This window comes from Ursus maritimus, unplaced genomic scaffold (assembly GCF_017311325.1).
Source record: "Ursus maritimus isolate PB19 unplaced genomic scaffold, ASM1731132v1 scaffold_8, whole genome shotgun sequence".
NCBI classification, from domain to species: Eukaryota; Metazoa; Chordata; class Mammalia; order Carnivora; family Ursidae; genus Ursus; species Ursus maritimus.
The window spans coordinates 81,000,822-81,021,312 of NW_024426996.1; the positions used below are offsets into that span (position 1 = coordinate 81,000,822).

At 40.8% G+C, this 20,491-nt stretch overlaps 1 protein-coding gene across 5 annotated transcripts in view; it reads left to right on the forward strand.

The window, feature by feature from the left end:
- HAUS3 (HAUS augmin like complex subunit 3) overlaps nt 1-20,491 on the forward strand; it is a 108,101-nt gene that overhangs the window by 74,138 nt on the left and 13,472 nt on the right. The window contains exons 14-16 of one of the 5 annotated variants that reach the window (XR_005833438.1): nt 87-355; nt 927-980; nt 1,633-1,698. Coding sequence is in view for 3 of the 5 variants with exons in the window: in XM_040625093.1 (XP_040481027.1) it covers nt 927-980; nt 1,633-1,698; nt 13,221-13,391 (291 nt within the window). In the remaining 2 variants the exon portion in view is untranslated. Of the gene's footprint in view, nt 1-86; nt 981-1,632; nt 1,699-13,108; nt 13,700-20,491 lie in introns of those variants that run through there. The other 4 variants (XM_040625093.1, XM_040625095.1, XR_005833437.1 and 1 more) reach the window with 4 other exon arrangements.

Here is a 20,491-nt window from a genome sequence, read left to right on the forward strand (position 1 = left end):
TCCCTTTGTGTGTGAGTGAGTTGATGAGGGAGGGGAGCCATCTGGCACCCCCTCTGATAAGAGCAATCAATCCATAATCACGACAGGAGCCCGGGCAGTGCTCTGAAGGGAACAGAGCTTGTTCAAGCCGGCCTGGTACCAGCGCTGCTCGCATGCGCCCCGCTCTGCTCGAGCCCACAGTCACCCTGCTCAGCACTGAGCCACAGGGTCCCACGGGGACGAGGATGGATGAAGACGGGAAGGGGGCATGTGTCTTGTCATCGGGCAGCTTCACTGTGGGCTAGACTCCACCAGCACAGAGTTCAGAAGCCTCTCTCAAGGACCTCCTCCAGCTCCCCAGCCCAGGCCTGGCGAGGTTACCTCGGCCCTCTGAGCATGTTGGCTCCCTTGTTCGCTGACATGTCCCCTTCTTCCTCAGCAGCCCACACTTCCTCTGTCCATGTGCCTGTGTGTGTTCCCTGTTGTTTGTGAACGTGTCCATAACTTTGGCCGCCACTTGTACCATCAGTCTGTCGCTCCCTGAACCTGTGGCCTGCTGCTCTCCTGAGGTGTGGCAGCCGGCAGGGCTTGGTCATGGCACCAAACGGCCTTCTCCTTGAAGGGACAAAATGATTGGAAGAGAACTAAAGGCACCCTAGGGGATGCAGGAGGATGGGTACCCACGATGCTACATTTATCTTTGCAACATTTCTGTGAAAAGAATTATTCCAGAATTATTCCAGAAAAGGGGGTAGGGTGCCATCTTTCTCTGTGGGTCATTGTTATTTAATTCAGGGTACTACACCAGTCCGTTTCAGGGCTTCCTGGAGTTATCAGAGCTGACACGTGAGTGGCACATGCCCAGCGCTCTGTGAAACACTGCTTTGATGCTTGCTCCTGCTCGATGCTTAAACGAGAAAATGATTACGTTTGTCTGTGTAACCTAGGTTCACAAGACCAAGTCGGCCTTTGTGGATGGATTACTAGCTTGCATGAGAAAGGTAACTGAGCTAAACGAGATACTGTGCTCGGGAATGTGGTTTCCCGTGGTTTCAGATACATGTACAATTTCCTGAAATTTTAGTTAACGATGGAAATCACCAAATATTCTTGAGCTGTGAGCCATGATTTTGTTATTACTCAGGTCTCTTTATAGCCTGAGTTGCCATCATGCCTTCAGAACTGGAGCTGCATGTACACGGGAGCTCTGGGGCTGCCCAGGCACTGTGACACCTGTCACCGCACCTCCTCTTGCGCCCATTTCAGGGAGACGTTGTTCTGGTTCACCCGTGAGGAGGCTGCAATCAGAGGTGTTCTGTCTGGGCCCCTGTCTGGGCTGCACAACCCTGCCTGGAGTCCATGCTGTGCCCCCATGGCACAGGGCCCTCCTCTCCCCATGCACGGGGGCTTAAAGGGACACAAAGACCCACATGTCCTGTTGCAGTTTCTGCATGGGTTAGGGGGAACCTCCTTGTCGGTCAGCACTTTGCTGACACCCAGGGACCTCTCGGGGTTGGGGGCTTCGGGCCAAAAGACGTCTACAGGAGAGCAGTGAGTGTTGCATGCTGTGTGCAGGGAGTCTGAAGAGTCACTGTGTTCTTGACTTCACATGGCATTGCCAGAGCTGAAACTGATTCTTCTTAACCGATAAAGGGCTCCATTTCATCTACGTGGAATCAGACTGGAACTGTGACTGGAAGACTTTCAGCCAGGCATCCGGTAAGTTAGCGCTCCTTGTTAGATGCCAGTTTCTGTGCCTCGGAGTTGAGTTTTTGCCTATGTGTGTTTGCCTGTGCACTTTCCGTTTCTAAGAGGGGGCCCCATGTTGATAGATGTGTTTTACTCTGTTTATCCACTCAACTAATATTCATTTAGCACCTACTGTGTTTTGGGAACATAGTGGGGGAGCAAGACACATGGTCCCTTCTGTCACCAAGTGTTGAGTTAGTGAGGAGTCCTTTCCATCCAGAGAGTCATGTGCGCTGCGGCTGAGGGCAAAAGGGACACCCCATTCCCACTTCCCCTTCCTTGTCTTCATATTTGTATTGGACAGGAGGCTTCTGATGTCCAGAAATGTGTTGAAATGCCTGATGCTCTGATGACCTCCTCCATTTCTTTGTTGTTGTTCCAGACTGTCTCTGATGAAAAAAGCTGTAAATACCCTTGAATTTATGATGCAGCTTTAGTAACACTCAAAGCAATTAGCTTTTAAATGGCTTTATATTTTTGAATTAAAGATGATTCATTACCAATTTTTCATTGCCAAACAGTTCCTTAAGTACAGAAATGTAAAAACAAATAAACAAAAACTAATAAAAGCCATCTACTATTCCCCCATGCAGAATTAACTGTGGTAAACATTTTGGTGTCTATCCTTATTGACTTTTTGCTAGGTATACATATTTATAAAATACTGTTTTTCTACTAAAATAAAACCACACTTTCATTTTATACTTTTCAATTTTATTTATGATGTCTTGATATCATACATTAATGTTGACCTGAATCTATATTTAGATTTAAACATTTGGATTATTTAAATATATGAATTAAATACATTATTTACATATGCACGATAAATATATACATATTAGTACATATGCATGATGAATTCAAACAGGGTGGACACGTATAGAATAAAACATTTCAGTGCCTTTTCCTTTCCCTTTGTGACACGTCTGTCTACGCCGAGGGTCCCCTGTCACTGGTCTGGACTGCGTCCTGCCGGCCTTCTCCTGGCCTTTACGTGTTTGGGTGCCCAGTGCTCACGGCAGGTGGTCGTGCGGGGCTGGGCGGGCTCACACCCTGCGGGAGCCGTGGCCCTGCTCAGGGCCCTACGGTCTCTCTGGACTTTGCACTCACCTTAGGAAGGTCTTCCTCTGGACATCCCACTTGAGAGAGCTCTTCTGTGGTCTTTACCTGGCTCTGCACGTGCAGGACTAACGCTAGGGCCTCCTCTGAGGGAAGGCGCCTGCTGCACCTGTTCTCTTAGCTGTTGCTGCTTCTCATCAAAGAGTAATGTAGGAGTTCTGCTGGGAAAACACTTTTTATGAGGTCCTTGCTTTTGCCTGTACAGGGTTGTAAGTTCGTAGTTTCTATTACATTTCCATGTTAATGTCTTGCTGTGTTTTATTCTCTTCCAGAATTCTCCAGCGTCTCTGGTTTATGAGTAACGCTCCTCCCAAGTTTTTAGTGATGCTCTTGTTTTATTTATTTATTTTCTGTTATTTCAGTTGAATTTTGGGAAAGAGAAGGTATAACATAATGTGTGCATTCAGCCACTACCTTCCCCTGGAAGTGCACGTCATCATTTCAGCAGCTTCTGTACACCCACTTGACGGCTGTCCCTGGTGACGGCCACTTAGATTGTTGTCAGTTGCGCTTATTTTATACAGAGATGCCACAAACATACCTGTATGTATATTTTTGGCACATTTTTGTAATGATTTCCATAGCATTCCTAGAGAGGGAATTCCTGAGTCAAAGTATACGTGTATTCTCAGGGCTTTACGTTACGGGTTGTGTTTCTTACCTTCCTTGTCAGGTGGGAGCACTTTCTTTTCAACTGTGTCCATCCTGAGTGGAAGTAGAAGCCCCATCTGATAATTTTCACCACCTAAAACCCTCATTCTTTGTGTTCTCTTAGCATTCAGCGGTTCATTGATCAGTATTTGCTTTATCAAAACCTCAGTCTAGTATCCTCCTAGATGTTTCCATATAGTTGTCCTGATGGTCACTACACTGACCTCTGTTTACCCTGCTAGATTGTATGTTCCGTGAGAACAGGGACTTTTTCTGCCTTTTTTGCCGACTTACCCTCCAGGCCTGGCTCTGCACCTGGAGCCCACCTGGTAAGCACCAAGTACTCGAGCGAAAACCTGGATGTGTGATGCACCCTGGAGTTGCCTTCCCACGTCTCAAAGTCACGTGGTTTGGGATCATCATGAGGATTGCGGCGTGTTAACAGTGTAGGCCCAGCGTCTTCCCCACACTGGACTGTCATGTTCTCCACCCTAGCTGGGAGTTGGTCATGAGCCTTGATTCTCCTCTTCCCTTCACTCAGATCCTTTAGGGTTCACGCCTGTCAGTCTTTGTTTTGTGTGTGTCTCTTGGACCTATCATAGTTTTACGAGGGCCTGCTCCTGGGCAGGTGTGGAGGACCTCTCTGCTCTTACTGCACTTGCCAGGAGCCACATTCTCACCCTTTCTTCATCTCCTAATACTCCTTGTCCATTGTGGCTTCAGACGCCCCTCCTAATGTTTCTGTGTCAACAGGCCAGTTTTTGTCACTGTCCTCGTGTCACTGCACTGCCGTTTGCACTGAGTGGTTCCAGCTCAGAATTCACCCACATTTCGTAATTCAAAATATCTGACCCCACACACTGTATTGGTATGAATTCTTTAATATCCCGAGTCTTCAGTCTTCTTCTAGGTTAGCTTTTAGAAGTTGTTACAATGGGGGCACCTGGGTGGCACAGCAGTTAAGCGTCTGCCTTCGGCTCAGGGCGTGATCCCGGCGTTACGGGATCGAGCCCCACGTCAGGCTCTCCTGCTGTGAACCTGCTTCTTCCTCTCCCACTCCCCCTGCTTGTGTTCCCTCTCTCGCTGGCTGTCTCTATCTCTGTCGAATAAATAAAATAAAATCTTTAAAAAAAAAAGTTGTTAAAATGTTACAGCTTCAGAATGTGTTGTTTGGAAATGTTGAGATTTGGGTACCATTTAGCTTTGGTTCCTTTGTGAGTCGTCTCCCCCTTAGTTTCTTCATTTTTCTAGTTAGCATGTTTGCACTAGCTTTTTTGGTATGTAACCGAGTTGGAGACAAGTTACGATTTTCTGGTATTATGGTGAGTGCTTTGATGTAATTTGTGATTCCTTGACCCCTCATGCTTTCCCTTGCCTTGAGGCTGTTATTTCACCTCTGTTTAGGTCCCTTTTCTGCCCCTTGATCCTTGAAAACCTCTTCCTCCAGCCCGACCTCCTTTTCCTGGTCACTGCCTGCTCCCCTGGCTATAGCTCAGGGAACATGTCCGTCAGGAAGCCTCATCTGACACCCTCCCCCGCCCAAAGCTCAGTGATGCCCCCTCCCTGTGACAAAGGCATGGACCCAACATAATGAATATCTGTCCATCCGTCGTTCAGTCTAAGGGCGTAAATGTTATGTGGGTGCACTTAAAGCTCCTGTCTGCCCTTTCCCCAAATTGCTTTCTTTCTACCCCAAAGTTAGTGTTTGTCGTCCTGTCCATTCTGCACTACACATACACATGTGCGCACACACATACACATGTGCGCACACACACACACACACACACACACACTTAAATATTAGATGTACATATATATACATATATGTGCGTGTGTATATATATCCCTAAATAACATCTGTGTTTTGGGTTTTTTTTTTTTTTTTACTATTTTTAAATTTTATATAAATGGTATCATAGTGTACTTATATAGGTTGTTCTCTTTTTCTTTTTTTTTTAAGATTTTATTTATTTGAGAGAGAGAGAGAGAGCACAGGAGCAGGGGGGAGGGGCAGAGGGAGAGGGAAGGAGAAGCAGGCAGTGAGCTGAGCAGGGAGCCCGATGCGGGGCTGGATCCCAGGACCCTGGGATCACAACCTGAGCTGAAGGCAGATGCTTAACCGACTGAGCCACCCAGGCGCCCCATAGCTTGCCGTTCTCATTCAACATTATGTTTTTGAGATTTATCCACACTGGCTGAAGTAGCGCTAGTCCGTCTATCTTGGCTACTATACAGTATTTCATTGTGTAAATGTACTCGATGTTTTCCAGTTTTCCACTATTAGAAACAATGCTGCATGAAGAGAAAATAATGCTGCGATGTATATTCTTGAACACATGCCAGGGTTTCTCCTGCTGGTCACGCGTGTTGCCTGGCCACAGGGTGTGCTGGTGCTGCTCTCCCGGCATCCCCTGGCACTCTCCAGGGGGAGAGGGGGGACCAGCACACGCCCCTGCCTGCAGCATGGGACAGAGCTCGGCTCTCTAGGCATCCGCTGCTCTTGGTATTTTCACACGTTTTTCTCTGCCACTTGGGTGCGTGTGAATTAGTATTTATTTTGTGGTTTAAGATTTGGGTTTCTTTTCGGTTTCTTCAGTGACTTGCTTGTTTATCTCTTTGTCCATTTTCAGTTTAGTGGTTTGTCTTTTCTTATAATTTGTAAAGTTTCTTTATATATTATGGATACTAGTCTTTCATTCACTTACATAAATATCTTCTCTCAGTCTGTGTTTGATGTTTTTATGTTGTATTCAATGAAGTTGACTCAACACAGGTGTTTTCTGTGTTAGTATCAACTTTGTACTCTTTATGGTTTGTATGCTTTGTGTCTTGTTTAAGGAAACTTTTTTTTTTTTTTTTACATGGAGATCCTCATGATACTCTAATTCTCTTTTAATAGTTTTAGGGCTTTGTTTTTTACATTGAGTCTGCAGTCCCCCTGGAATTTGCATTTATACAGGTGTAAGGAAGAGATCTGATTATTTTCCCATCTGAATAACTGCTTGCTATAAGTATTGTTACAGTAAGCTGTTGGAATAACTTAAGTAATTTGCAACGCCTTGTCCTACATGAATTTTGATAGATGCTGGGTCTGTTTCTAGGCTCTCAGTTTTGTGCCCTTGGTCCATTTGTCTATTCTCACATGATCTTTTTTTTTTTTTTAAGATTTTATTTATTTATTTGACAGAGAGAGACAGTGAGAGAGGGAGCACAAGCAAGGGGAGTGTGAGAGGGAGAAACAGACTCCCCACCGAACAGGGAGCCCGATGCGGGGCTCGATTCCAGGACCCTGGGATCATGACCTGAGCCAAAGGCAGACGCTTAACGGCTGAGCCACCCAGGCACCCAATCACATGATCTTAATTTAGGATAGTTTCATTGGAAATGTGCATTCCCAGACTATCTTCAGCTTAACCTATATTATCACTTATTCCCTTGCTGTAGTGTTTGCCTTCCTTCTACTATACACTCTTCGAGTTGTCTCAACATTTTGTCCCAGAAATGACCTCGTGTCTACCGTATGACGGGTGGTCACTAAATGTTTTTGAAATAATGAATAAAATTGGGCACTTAAATCTTAGTTATTGAGTGCTAATTACAGCTAATATATTATTGGGGAAAGAACATTTTAGGTAAAAATATATGGCATCAGTTCTTACAACTTCTATTCATTAAGTAAGTAAAATTTCTTCCGATAGCTTATTATCATGTAAATATTAATTATATGGAGGTCGTGTTTGATAAACTAGTAATTTCCATAATACTATGGAATCTTGATGAATATAATAAATGAATTCTAGTCAAGAGAGTCTTTTTAAGAATATATTTTTTAAAAGATTTTATTTATTTACTTGACAGAGAAAGAGTGTACAAGCAGGGGGAGACGGAGAGGAAAAAGCAGGCTGCCTGCTGAGCGAGGAGCCCAATGGGGGGGATCGATCCCAGGATACTGGGATCGTGATCTAAACTGAAGGCAGACGCTTAACCGACTGAGCCACCCAGGCGCCCCTTAAGAGTATTTTTAACAGTGAATCTATATCTTATAGCAGATCTTTTTTATAATTTTGAGAAAATTTATTGGTTTTTTTTTCCAAGAGTAAATTTAAAATATCTGATATTTTGAAAAAAGATACTAAGTTCCCTAAGGGCAACTTATCACCATCTGAAGCTCTTAGGTATGAGTGGCAATTCAATTTTTTTCCTTAAAGATTTATCTATTTATTTATTTATTTTAGAGAGAGAGAGTGCACATGCAGACACACAAGAGTGGGGTGGGGAGAAAAGGGGAGGGAGGAGGACAGACTCTATGTTAAATGCACAGTGAGGGGGTGGGGAGGCTGACAGGTGGTTGAGGCTGGGCCCAAACCCACGACCCTGAGACCATGGCCCCGAGTTCAGGACCTAGACCGAAACCAAAAGTCAGACACCCAACCAACTGAGCCACCCAGGCGCCCCACAGTGGAAATAAAATTTTGAAGGACATCTAGGTTGTTTCCAGTTTTTGGCTATTATAACTAAAGCTGCTATAAGCATTAATGTACAGATTTTTGTGTGAACTTAAGTCTTCATTTCCCCAGGATTAAGTGCTAAGAATGCAATTGCTGGATCATATTTTTGTACATATATGGTGAGTTCTATGTGCTAATATATTTTTTATTAAGATGAAATTGATGTATAACATTATATTAGTTTCAGGTGTACAACATAATAATTCAATTTTTGTATGTACTACAAATTGATCACCACAGTAAGCCTAATTACCTTCTGTCACCATATGGTTTACCCCCTTAACCCATTTCATCCACTCCCCAATCGCCTTACCCCTCTGATAATCATCAACCCATTCTCTGTATCTATGAGTTTTATTTTGTTTGTTCTTTTGTTTTGTTTTTAGATTGCACATATAAGTGAAATCATATGATATTTGTCTTTCTCCGACTTATTTCACTTAACATAATACTCTCAACGTCCATCCATGTTGTCACACCTGCAAGATCTCCTTTTTATGGCCAAATAACATTCCATTGTATATACATACCATATCTTCTAAATCCATTCATCCATCAGTGGACACTTGGGTTGCTTCCATAGCTTGGCTATTGTAAATAATGCTGCTATAAACATAGGGGTGAGTGTGTCTTTTCAAATTCATGTTTTTGTTTTCTTCAGGCAAATACCCAGGAGTAGAATTACTAGATTATATGATAGTTCTTTTTTTAATTTTTTGAGGAGTCCACCCTGCTTCCACAGTGGTTGCACCAATTTATATTCCCACCAACGGTGTACAAGGGCTCCCTTTTCTACACATCCTTCCCAAAACTTATTGTTTCTTGTCTTTTTAATAATAGCCATCCTAACAGGTATGAGATAATATCTCTTCACGGTTTTGATTTGCATTTCCCTGATGATAAGTGATGTTGAGCATCATTTCATGTCCCTGCTGGCCATTTGTATGTCTTTTTTGGAAAAATATCTATTCAGGTCCTCTGCTCGTTTTTTAATCAGATCGTTTGGGTTTTTTGCTATTGGGTTGTTTGATTCCTTATATATTTTAGATATTAACCCTTTATAGGATATATAATTTACAATTTTTTCCCCACTCAGTACGTTGACATTTTTTTCCTTTTGCAGAAGCTTTTTTAGTTTGATCTACTCCCACCTGTTTATTTTTGCTTTTGGAGTCAGATCAATGCTAAGACTGAAGTTAAGAAGCTTAACACCTATGTTTTCTTCGAGCAGTTTTATGGTTTCAGGTCTTACATTCAAGTCTTTAATCCATTTTGTGTTGATTTTTTTACATGGTATGAGATAGTGGTCTAAATTCATTCTTTTGTATGTATCTGTCCAGGTTCTTCAACATCATCTATTAAAGAGATTGTCTTCTCCCCATTGGATATTCTTGCCTCCTTTGTTGTAAATTAATTGACCATATAATAATGGGTTTATTTCTGGGCTCTCTCTTTGGTTCTATTGGTCTATATGTCTATTTTAATGCCAATAGGTACTAATATTTTTGAAGGATTTTGTGTATATATTCATGAGAAATATAGATCTGGTTTAGATACCAGGATAACACTAGTTTCATGAATTAGGAAATGTTTCTTCCTCTTGCATTTTCTGGAAGACATTGTATGGAATTTGTGTTAATTCTTTAAATAGGGATGCCTGGGTGGCTCAGTCCCTAGAGCATTAACTTTGAGCCCCACGTTGGGTGTAGAGATTACTTAAAAATCTTTAAAAAAAATTCTTCTTTAAATATTTGGTAGAATTTGCTAACAAAATTGTCTGGGCCAGGAGGTTTCTTTTTGGAGAGTTTTAAAATTATGTGTTCAATTTTACCAGTATTTATAGGGTTATTCATATTATCGTGTTTCGTATTGGGTAAATTTTGGTTGGTTGTATTTTTTGAAAAATTAGTCCATTTTGTCTTATTTGTGAAATTGATGTGCATATAGTTGTTTGTAGCATTCCCTTATCTTTTTGATGTCTGTAGGATCTGTAGTGATGTCCCCTATTTCATTCCTGATATTGGTGATTTGTGTCTTCTCTCTTTTTTCTTTGTGAGTCTAGATAGAGTTTTATCAGTGTTATTGATCTTTTCAGTGAACCAGCTATTTGTTTCAGTGGGTTTTCTCTGTTTTCAATTTTATTGATTTCCGTTCTTTATTCTTTCCTTTCTTCTGCTTGATTTGGGTTTATTTTGCTAGGTTCTTGAGGTCCAACTTTAGATTATTGCTTTAAGACTTTTCCTTTTCTCTCATGTATACATTTTTTGTGCTATAAAATTTCTCTTTCCCCCACTGTTCTAACTATATTCCACAAATTTTGATATGTTGTATTTTGTAAAAGAAAAATTGCACCAGACAGAGTTAAACAAGCAAGAAAGAGCTTATTCAAGATTATTGCAACAGGGGAGAGAGATTGACCTCAACTCCAAATACAATAAGGGCACCTGGGGATATAAGGCCAGTAGGAAGGTGGACAGAGTCACTGGGTAGAAAATTACTGAGAGGAGCTTGGCCAGGTATGAAGTGTGGGGGGATTCATGCTAAATTACTTGCTAAACTCAGCCACAGTGTTTTTCTGCAGTATTTGACTGGAGTAGGTTTCTGTCTTGCTGGGCTGTCCCTTTCCTGTCCTTTGGCTAGAGAGAGCAGGCTCCTCCCCTCCCGTGCCACCTTGAGAAGGAGGACCATGAGTGTGGGGTCAGCACTGAGTGCTTTTCCCCAAGTGTCTACACTGGGTGATTAAGTTACTGCTTGTCCAAGTATTCATTCAAATATGTCCAGTGGCAAACAACAGAAAATCAAACCCAAACTGATCTAAACTATCAAGGTATTTCTCAGCTTACCTAACTTAGAAGTCCAAGGAAAGGCTAGCTTCTGGCAAGATTTGATCTGGCAGCCTAAGTTATACAGACAGGTCCAGCTTCTGTCCCCCATTTCCCAACTTCTCTTCCTCAGCATCCCAGCAGGTCTTGGCAAAAACTGCTTAGTTTCTCCCTGGTGGGGATTAACACATCTCTCCATGTAGCTTCCATGAAAGGAGGAGGAAGCATCTTTTGCAGATGTCCTCAGCAAGCATCTCCTTGCATCTCTCTGAAATAGCCCAAGCCACCCTTAAACTAGTCACTGTGGCCACAAGACGGCCTCTGCTGGCTGGCTTAAAGGTGGGAGCCTTTAATGACAATCTGAGTGTCATTTTCTAAGGAAGAAGGAAAAGAATACTCGTGGCCCCAATAACCAGTGTCTCCACATGCAACAAGATTATGGGTTTTGGTTTTGTTTTTTTTTTAAGATAGACTTTTACGTTTTTATTATTTCTATTTTTTTATTATGATATGATTATGGGGTTTTTTTCCCCTAGCTATCAGCACAAATAAGAATTACTGTTCTAACAGGAAATGTTCTATTCTGTTTTCCAGTGCACCTGCCATTCTTAGGTTGTTGCTCCGTAAGATGCTTGGGAGATTTGCTTTCAGGCTCAGGTGGCACCATCCAGTGAAGAGTCTTGTTTCCCAGATACAACATTTAAGCCTATTTCATCATTACCTATATACATGTTAAAGTAGCTAATTTAAAGTAATTCTATTCAGGGTCTTTACATTGTTGGCATGCGATTTTTCTGCTTACTTGATGAATATCTCCCATATAATATCATTGTACTATCAAATTATTTATTATCAAGAAGTCATGTAATTATTGCTAACTCTGCACCACTATTTGAAACCCAAATGAAATGGTATTCTAGGGATGAAATAGTTTCCGATTTCTATATAGAGTAAAAAGAGCAGTCCCCTCATTCTCCATGGATCACTTCACAGTGGGGGCACCTGGGTGGCGCAGTCGGTTGAGCATCTGACTCTTGTTTCAGCTCAGGTCATGATCTGAGCCCTGCGTCGGGATCTGCACTCAGCACAGAGTCTGCTTAAGTTTCTCTCACCCTTTCCCTCTGCTCTCTCTCTCTCTTTCAACTAAATATATAAGTCTTAAAAAAAAAAAGCCGCAGTGATTTTATCCTTTTATGCCAAATCTGCCTCAGTTCCCCTGGTTGCTCAGGTGGGAGCCCTGCTTTTTTAGCCCATTGCCAGGTCCTGTGGAGTGTGCCTCCTGGGCATTGCTCTTCGCTGCCCTTCTCATCCCACTCACTCTGGCTGTCTTTGTGGGCCCTCCCACTCTCCCACCCAGCAGCCAGAGAGCCTCACAGGTCAGCCACATTCTCTACTCCTTACCTGGTATCCAGGGTTCCTGGTGTCCTTACCCCTGCCTCCCTCTCCAAACCATTTCCTCCTGCTGCCCATTCATTCATTCATTCATTCAATAGATGTTTCTTGAGCACTTCTTACATCCAGGCTGTTCAAGGTGCTTGTGCTGAATGCATCACAACCTCTACCCTTGTGGAGTCTGGGGCTGGAGGCATGAGCAGACAGCAAACATACTAATAAGTCCTAATATGAAAGATGACAAAATGTTGTGGAAAATATAGAGTTGCAGGGGCAAGGATCAAAAGCACAGGGGGACGATGCTCATGAGGGGAGACAGAGTGGCACTGACAGAGGAGGTGATGACCAAACAAAAGCTCTAAGGTGAAGGAATGGGCCACCTGGGGCCATGTGGATGTAGGGGAGGTGCATCTCAGTGCACGCGAAGGCCATCTGAGCCCCTCACCCAGCCCCCAGCTCCACATAGCGCAAGGCTCATGCTGGTCTTGGGGCTGCAGATGAGGTCAAGTACAAGAGTGTTAGCTCAGCATGAACTACTATCTTGGGTATGTCTGTGGCCCTTACTCTTCTCTCTGAACCAATTTTCCTTTCTATGTTTTTACTGCCATGGCTTTTACTTGTTTTCCCTTGTATTCTTAAGAAAAATTATTTCAAGAAACATCTGTCACTATCTGACAGAACTCCAGAGGCAGCTGAGCACTGGTTTGCAGCAGACCTGAGTTCAAATTCCAGCTCAGTTGCTGACAGTATGACTCCAGCTGGAAACTTCCATTTTCCCATCCATGAAATGATAAAAATAATGCCTTCTTTCCAGGTTATTGTGAGGATTATTTCCTTCTCATTTCATTCATTCAGCTAATATTTGTTGACTGCCCTGTGTGCTAGGAAGGGTCATAGGTGCCGAGGACACAGGCGTAACACCACAGGCATGACCACAGCCTGACCCTCAGGAGGCTGCGTCCTGCTGGAGTGCAGTTTGTTCGTTTGTTCCTGACAGCCCATCAGAGGCACCTCATGTGGTGCTTGGAAGCTGCTGCTGCTGCTGCTGCTGCTGCTGCTGCTGCTACTGTCATACAGAGACCAGGACAAAGGGAAGCCAGCTGTGACCCTCATTGTAATGATCACTGCCATTCAGCCTCATTCCAGAGGTTCCAAGGATGGATGCTAGAGACAGGTCTGCCGTCATTGTTGCTGTATTTCTGCTGCCTCCTTGGTATGGCATCTGCAGTTAGGACACTTCGGCCACACTGCAGAGGACTGATGGTGGCCATCTCCAGGCCCACACAGCACCTGAGTAGGAGGGCCATGGGAGAATGGACCTCCTGGGTGCCGCTGCCTTCCCCCATAGTTAAAACTGTTCCTTGCTTGACATTTTCACTTACAACTACTGACATTTTAACAAATGCTAAATTGTAGACTTAAAATGTCACCTCTGCACCTTGCCTTTTGCTGAATGTGAAATAAAGGCTGTTAACATTGAATTTTTCTAGATCAGTTCTCTTATTTTTTTTTTAAGCATACCGAAGTTCACCATGAAAACAAATGCTAAGAGTGTACCCAGTTTTTATTACTAGCGCTTTTTCTCTCCAGCCATAATGGGGCCCAAAGCAGTCAATGGAAGTGGAGAAAGAAAATCAGGTACAGAGCACAAGGCACTTCCTGTAGTGGGTCTCACTGTCCCAGAGAATCTGGCTGGGTTTATTTACACAGGGGGCTTAGAAATGGTTCTCATACCATCTGTGATGGTACATTAAGGCAGAAAAATTTATAACCTAGAGGAGAATGAAGTCCCAATTTACTTTTACTTTCCATAGTTTGGAAAACTTACAGTAGTCCTTCTGATGTATGATCATGTTGCTATGTGCTCACTCTGTGTTCTGCTCTAGAATGCTCAAAAGCCTCATGGGCCTGGTCCAGACTACTGCACATTAGGGGGACCCAGGAGATTAAAATTTTCACTGCATGCTTATTCAACATAGTATTGGAAGTCCTAGCTGCAGCAATTACACAAGAAAAAGGAATAAAAGGCATCCAAATTGGTAAGGAAGAAGTAAAACTTTCACTATTTGCAGACGACATGATACTATATATAGAAAACCCTAAAGACTCTAACAAAAAACTATTAGAACTGATAACTGAATTCAGTGAAGTTGCAGGATACAAAATTAATATATAGAAATCTGTTGCATTTCTATATACTAAAAACCAAGCAGCAGAAAGAGAAATTTAAAAAACAATATCATTTACAATTGCATCCCCCCAAAAAGAAATACCCAGGAATAAACTTAGCCAGGGAAGTGAAAGACATATACTCTGAAAACTACATAACATTGATGAAAGAAGCTGGAGAAGACACAAATAAATGGAAAGGTATACTATGCTCATGGATCGGAAGAATTAATATTGTTAAAATGCCCATACTCCACAAAGCAATCTACAGATTCAGTGCAATTCCTATCAAAATACCAATAGCATTTTCCACAGAAGTAGAACAAATAAGACAAAAACTTGTATGGAGCCACTAGAGACCCCAAATAGCCAAAGCAATCTTGAGAAAGAAGAACAAAGCTGGAGGTATCACAATTCCAGATCTCAAGATATGCTACAAAGCTATAATAATCAAGACAGTATGGAGGCACCTGGATGGCTCAGCGAAGTGTCTACCTTCAGCTCAGGTCATGATCCTGGAGTCCTGGGATTGAGCCCCACATTGGGCTCCCTGCTCAGTGGGGACCTGCTTCTCGCTCTCCCTCTGCCTGCTGCTCCCCCTGCTTGTGCTCTCTCTCTCCTAGTCAAAAATGTAAATAAAATCTTTAAAAAAAAGACAGTATGGTACTGGTACAAAAATAGACACATAGATCAGTGTAACAGGATTGAGAGCCCAGAAAGGAGGCAAGAATATCCAATGGGGAAAAGAGTCTCTTCAATAAATGATGCTGGGAAAACTGGACAGATACATGCAAAAGAATGAAACTGGATCACAAAATAAATACAAAAATAAAGTCAAAATGGATTAAAGACATAAACATGAGACCTGAAAGTATAAAAATCCTAGAAGAAAACATAGGCAGTAATCTCTTTCACATCCACTGTTGCAACATTTTTCTAGATATGTCTCCTGAGACAAGGGAAACAAAAACAAAAACTATTGGGACTCCTCCAAAATAAAAAAGTTTTGCACAGCAAAGGAAATCATCAACAAAATGAAAGGGCAACTAAAAGAATGGGAAGTGGAAATAATATACCCAATAAAGCGATAATATCTAAAATATAAGGAACTTAAGCAACTCAACACCAAAAAAAAGAAAACTAATCCAATAAAAAATGGAGAACCTGAATAGACAATTTTTCCAAAGAAGACATACAGATGACCAACAGACATGTGAAAAGATGCTCAACATCCCGCGTCATCAGGGAGATGCTAATCAAAACAATGACACCTCACACCTGTCAGAAGAGCTAAAATAAAAAAGACAAGCAAAAAGTGTTGGTGAGGATGCCGAGGTAAAGGAACCCTCAGGCACTTTTGGTAGGAATGTACATTGGTGCAGCCACTGTGGAAAACAGCATGGAGGTTCCTCAAAAAATTAAAAATTGAAATACAATTTGATCCAGTAATTCTACTACTGGGTATTTACCCAAAGGGGGAAAAAAACTGCTAATTTGAAAAGACACATGCACCCCTGTGTTCATTTTAGCATGATTTACAATAGCCAAGATATGGAAGCAACCCAAGTATCCATCAACTGACAAATGGATAGAGAAGATGCGGTCTATATATACAATGGAGTATTACTCATCCATAAAAAAGAATGAGATCTTGCCATTTGCAACAACGTGGATGAACCTTAAGGTATTAAGGTATTAAACTAAGCTTCCCAGATATTTCAGGCTCTTGTTAGCTGTCGCACAGCCCCCATAGTCACTTTACTTCACCCTTGGTCTTTAGGGATAACTCACATGCATGTACAGTCATGGCTCACCTTGACAGACAAATGTGTGAGCATTCGTTTGTGCATGAGGCTTTAGGGACAGGACTGTCTAATTGCTGTTTTCATCACAGAGGCCAGTGCAAAAGTGCTGTGGCATTTCCTGTATACATCTATGAACATGATCCCATGTACATGAGCAGACATAGACCTGGCTGGGACACAGCGCAGCGGAGCAATGGGAGGGTGTTACCCATGAAGAGCTTGGCATGGGCCAACATCCTTCTCAGGATTGTGTTCTGTGGAAGAACATATTTAATAAAGCATGCTATCTATAAGTTAGGTATTTAGTGAAGTTTCTATTCTGTTATTTTTTTATATTGTAAACATAAAAATTGGCATTTAATTATCAAAAGGCTTCCTTCATATTCATCTAAAAATAAACCATTTAAACTTAACATTACTGCTTTCTCAGGACAAATGGGAAACTTGGTTCTCTCTTTGGTACAGTGACTTACCTTAAAGCTGATGTTTTATGAGTCCTGGGAGAAATGATACTAGGAATTGTGTGCTTGTTTTCTGGGTGACCCTGAAACCAGGAGCATTTAGCTGGGTGCATTAGTTACAGTCTGACCTGGTCCTGATTTGGCATTCCATTGGGTAGAGAACACACCCTATTTTATACAGCTATGACACTGAAATTACTCAGAGTGAGTAAATGTTATAGATGCTCTTACGTTGAGAAAATTCTCTTTTTTCCCTAGTTAGTTGAGATAGTTTCAAATAAATGAGTGTTGGATTTTGGCAATTGCTCTTAATGTTTTATTGTGAGGATGATGTGTTTTTCGGTCCTTTATTCTACTAATCTGTTGTATTACATTTTTTTTTTGGATTTTTAAAAAGATTTTATTCATTTATTTGTCAGAGAGAGGGAGAGAGAGCACAAGCAGGGGAGCAGCAGGCAGAGGGAGAAGCAGGCTCCCTGCTGAGCAAGGAGTCCAATGTGGGGCTCGATCCCAGACCCCAAAATCATGACCTGAGCTGAAGGCAGATGCTTCACCAACTGAGCCACCCAGGCATCCCTATTTTTGGATTTTAAACAAACCTTGCATTTCTGAGATAAATCCTACTTGGTCATAGTGTATAATCTTTTTTGTATGTTGTTAGATCAGTTTGCTAATATTCGGTTGAGGGTTTTTGTATCTTTATTTATGTAGGTTGTTTTGTTTAATGTCTGCCTTTGGTATCAGGGTAATACTGACCTCGTAGAATGAGTTGGCAAGCTCCTCACTCTGCCATTCTAGGAGTACCTCTCCTTGCTGAGTTTTGTTAAGAGTTCTTTATATATTTTGAATCCAGTGTGATTTCCAAAAAAAAATTGATTCTAGTACAAGGCTTGCTTTTCATTCCCTTTACAACATCCTTCCAAACCAAATGTTTTTAAAAGTTTGATGGAGCCAAATTTTTCAAGTGTTTTCTTTTGTGGATTATGTTTTTGGTGTCTATCTAAGAACTCTGTGTAACTCAGGATTGCAAGAATTTTCTCTTAAGTTTTCTTCTAAAAGTTTTAGAGTTTTATGTTTTACATTTAGACATATGATCCATAATTATAGAATCATCTCATTGATAGCTATGAAATATCCTGCTGGGATTTCGATTGGGACTGTGTTGAATTTGTAGATCAATTTGGGAATCGTTGGCATTTAATATGGAGTATTCTAATCCAAGAACATGCTATATATTTCCATTTATTTAGGGCTTTGAATTCTTTCATCAGGATTTAGTAGTTTTCAGCATACAGATTTTTACCTAGGTATTTTGGGGTGCTGTTACAAATGGCATTGTTTAATTTCAATGTCCAATTGTTCGTTGATAATATGTAGATATACAATTGATTTTTGTAGGTTGACTTTATATCCTGGTACCTTGGGTCAGCTCATTTATTAGTCCCAGGAAGTTTTTTTGTAGTTTCCATGGGTTACTCTACATAGACAATCATGTCTTCCATGAATAATGGCCATTTTATTTCTTTTTTTGTACTGTATGCTTTTTATTTCTTTTTCTTGCCTTATCATGCTGTCTCAGACTTCCTCTATTGTGTTGAATAGAGTCCTGGGAGTAGACATCCTTGCCCTGCTCCTGATCTCCAAAGGAAAACATTGAGTCTTTCACCATCAAGGATAATGTTCATTTTAGGTTTTGTCACAGATTCTCTTTGTCACATTAGATAATTATTTTCTATTCTTAGTTTACTGAGAGTAGTTTTTATCATGAATGGATATTTAATTTTGTCAAATGCTTTTTCTGCATCTAATTAAGATCATGTGATTTTTCTTCTTCAATGTATTTATATAGGGAATGACATTGATAGGTTTTTAAATGCTGAACCAGTCAAGGCTGGGATGTGTGGGATTAACTCCACTTGGTCATGACAGACTGTCCTATTGCTGGGTTGATTTGTTTCTATTTTGTTTAGGATTGTTTCTGTCTATATTCATGAGGGATATTGGTCTGTAGTTTTCTTGAAATGTCTTTGTCTGGTTTTGCTATTAGGATATTACTTGCCTCATAAAATGAGTTAGAAATTATTCCTTTTTTAATTTTCTAGTAGAAATCATGTAGAATTGATATTATTTATTTCTTAAATATTTGAAACTATCTGGACCTAGAATTTTATTTGTGGAAAGATTCTTAACTACAGAATTAATTTCTATAACAAATGTAGGTTATCCAGATTTTCTGTTTTTTCCTTGAGTGATTTTTGGAAGTTTGTGTCTTTCAAGGAACTGGCCCCCTTCATCTTGTTGAATTTATGGGCATATTACGCACATAGAGTTTCCTTATTGTCCTTAGTGTCTGTGTGATCTGTTGTGATATCTGCCTTTCATTCCTGAAATTGATCATTTTTTGCCTTTTTTTTTTCTTTGAACAGTTTGGATAGAGGTTTATCAATTTTATTGGTCTTTTATAAGAGCCAGGTTTGGGCTTCACTGATTTTTCTGTACAGTTGACCTTTGAACAACACAAGGGTTGGGGCACTAACACCCTGCACAGTAGAAAATTCCCATATGACTTTTGAGCCCCCCAAAACTTAACCACTGATAGCATACTGTTGACTAGAAGACTTACTGATAACATAAACAGTTGATTGACAGATATTTTGTATGTAATATGTATTATATGTTATATTCTTAATATGTATTATATGTTATATTCTTAAAATAATTCTAGTTCACAATAGTAAGCAAGAGAAAAGGAAGTGTTATTAAAATCTTAAGGAAAAGAAAATACATCTGCAGTACTGTCCTGTATTTTTAAAAAACAATCCCTGTATAAGTAGATCTGTGTAGTTCAAACCCGTGTTGTCCAAGGGTCAGCAGTATTGTTTTTCTGTTTTAAATTTCATTAATTTCAGTGGTGCCTGGGTGGCTCAATGTGTTAAACGTCTGCCTTTGGCTCAGGTCATGATCCCAGGGTCCTGGGATCGAGTCCTGCTTCAGGCTCCCCGCTCATCAGGGAGTCTGCTTCTCCCTCTGTCCCTGACCCCTGCTTGTGCTCTCGCTCTCTCTCCCCCTCTCTCACTCTCTTGCAAAAATAAATAAATAAATAAATAATATATTGTTTAAAAATAATAATAATAAAAATAAATAAATAAAAATAAAATAATAAAAAATAATAAATTTCATTAATTTCAGATACTCGTTATTTTTCTGTTACTTGCATTAGAATTAATTTTTTTTTAGTTCCTCAAGGTAGAAGCTTAAATTATTGATTTGAGACCTTTCTTTTTCTCTAATAGAAACATTTTAATGCTATAAATTTCCCTGTAAGTACTGCTTTAGCTACATCTCATGGATTTTGATACTGTGTGTTTTCTTTTGCATTCTGGTCAACATATTTTCTGTTCCCTTGAAACTTCTACTTTGACTCCTGGCAAATTAAGAAGTATGTTGTTTAATGTCCAAACGTTTGTGAATTTTCCAGATATCTTTCTGTTACTGTTTTTTTGTTTACCTTCATTATGGTCAGAGAACATACTTTGAATGATTTCAATTTTTCTAAATTTGCTTGTTTTACAAACTATGATATTGTCTATCTTGAACAATGTTTCCTGTGCACTTGAAAAGAATGTGTGTTCTGCTGTCTTGGGATACACTGTTCTATAAATGTCAATTAGGTCAAGCTGGTTGACAGCATTGTTCAGGTCTTCCGTATCCCTGCTGATTTTATCTCTACGTTTCTACATATTGCTGAGAGAGGAGTATTTACACCTCTAAGTGTAGTTGTGGATTTGTCTATTTCTCATTGCAGGTCTGTCAGTTCTTGCTTTGAGTATTTT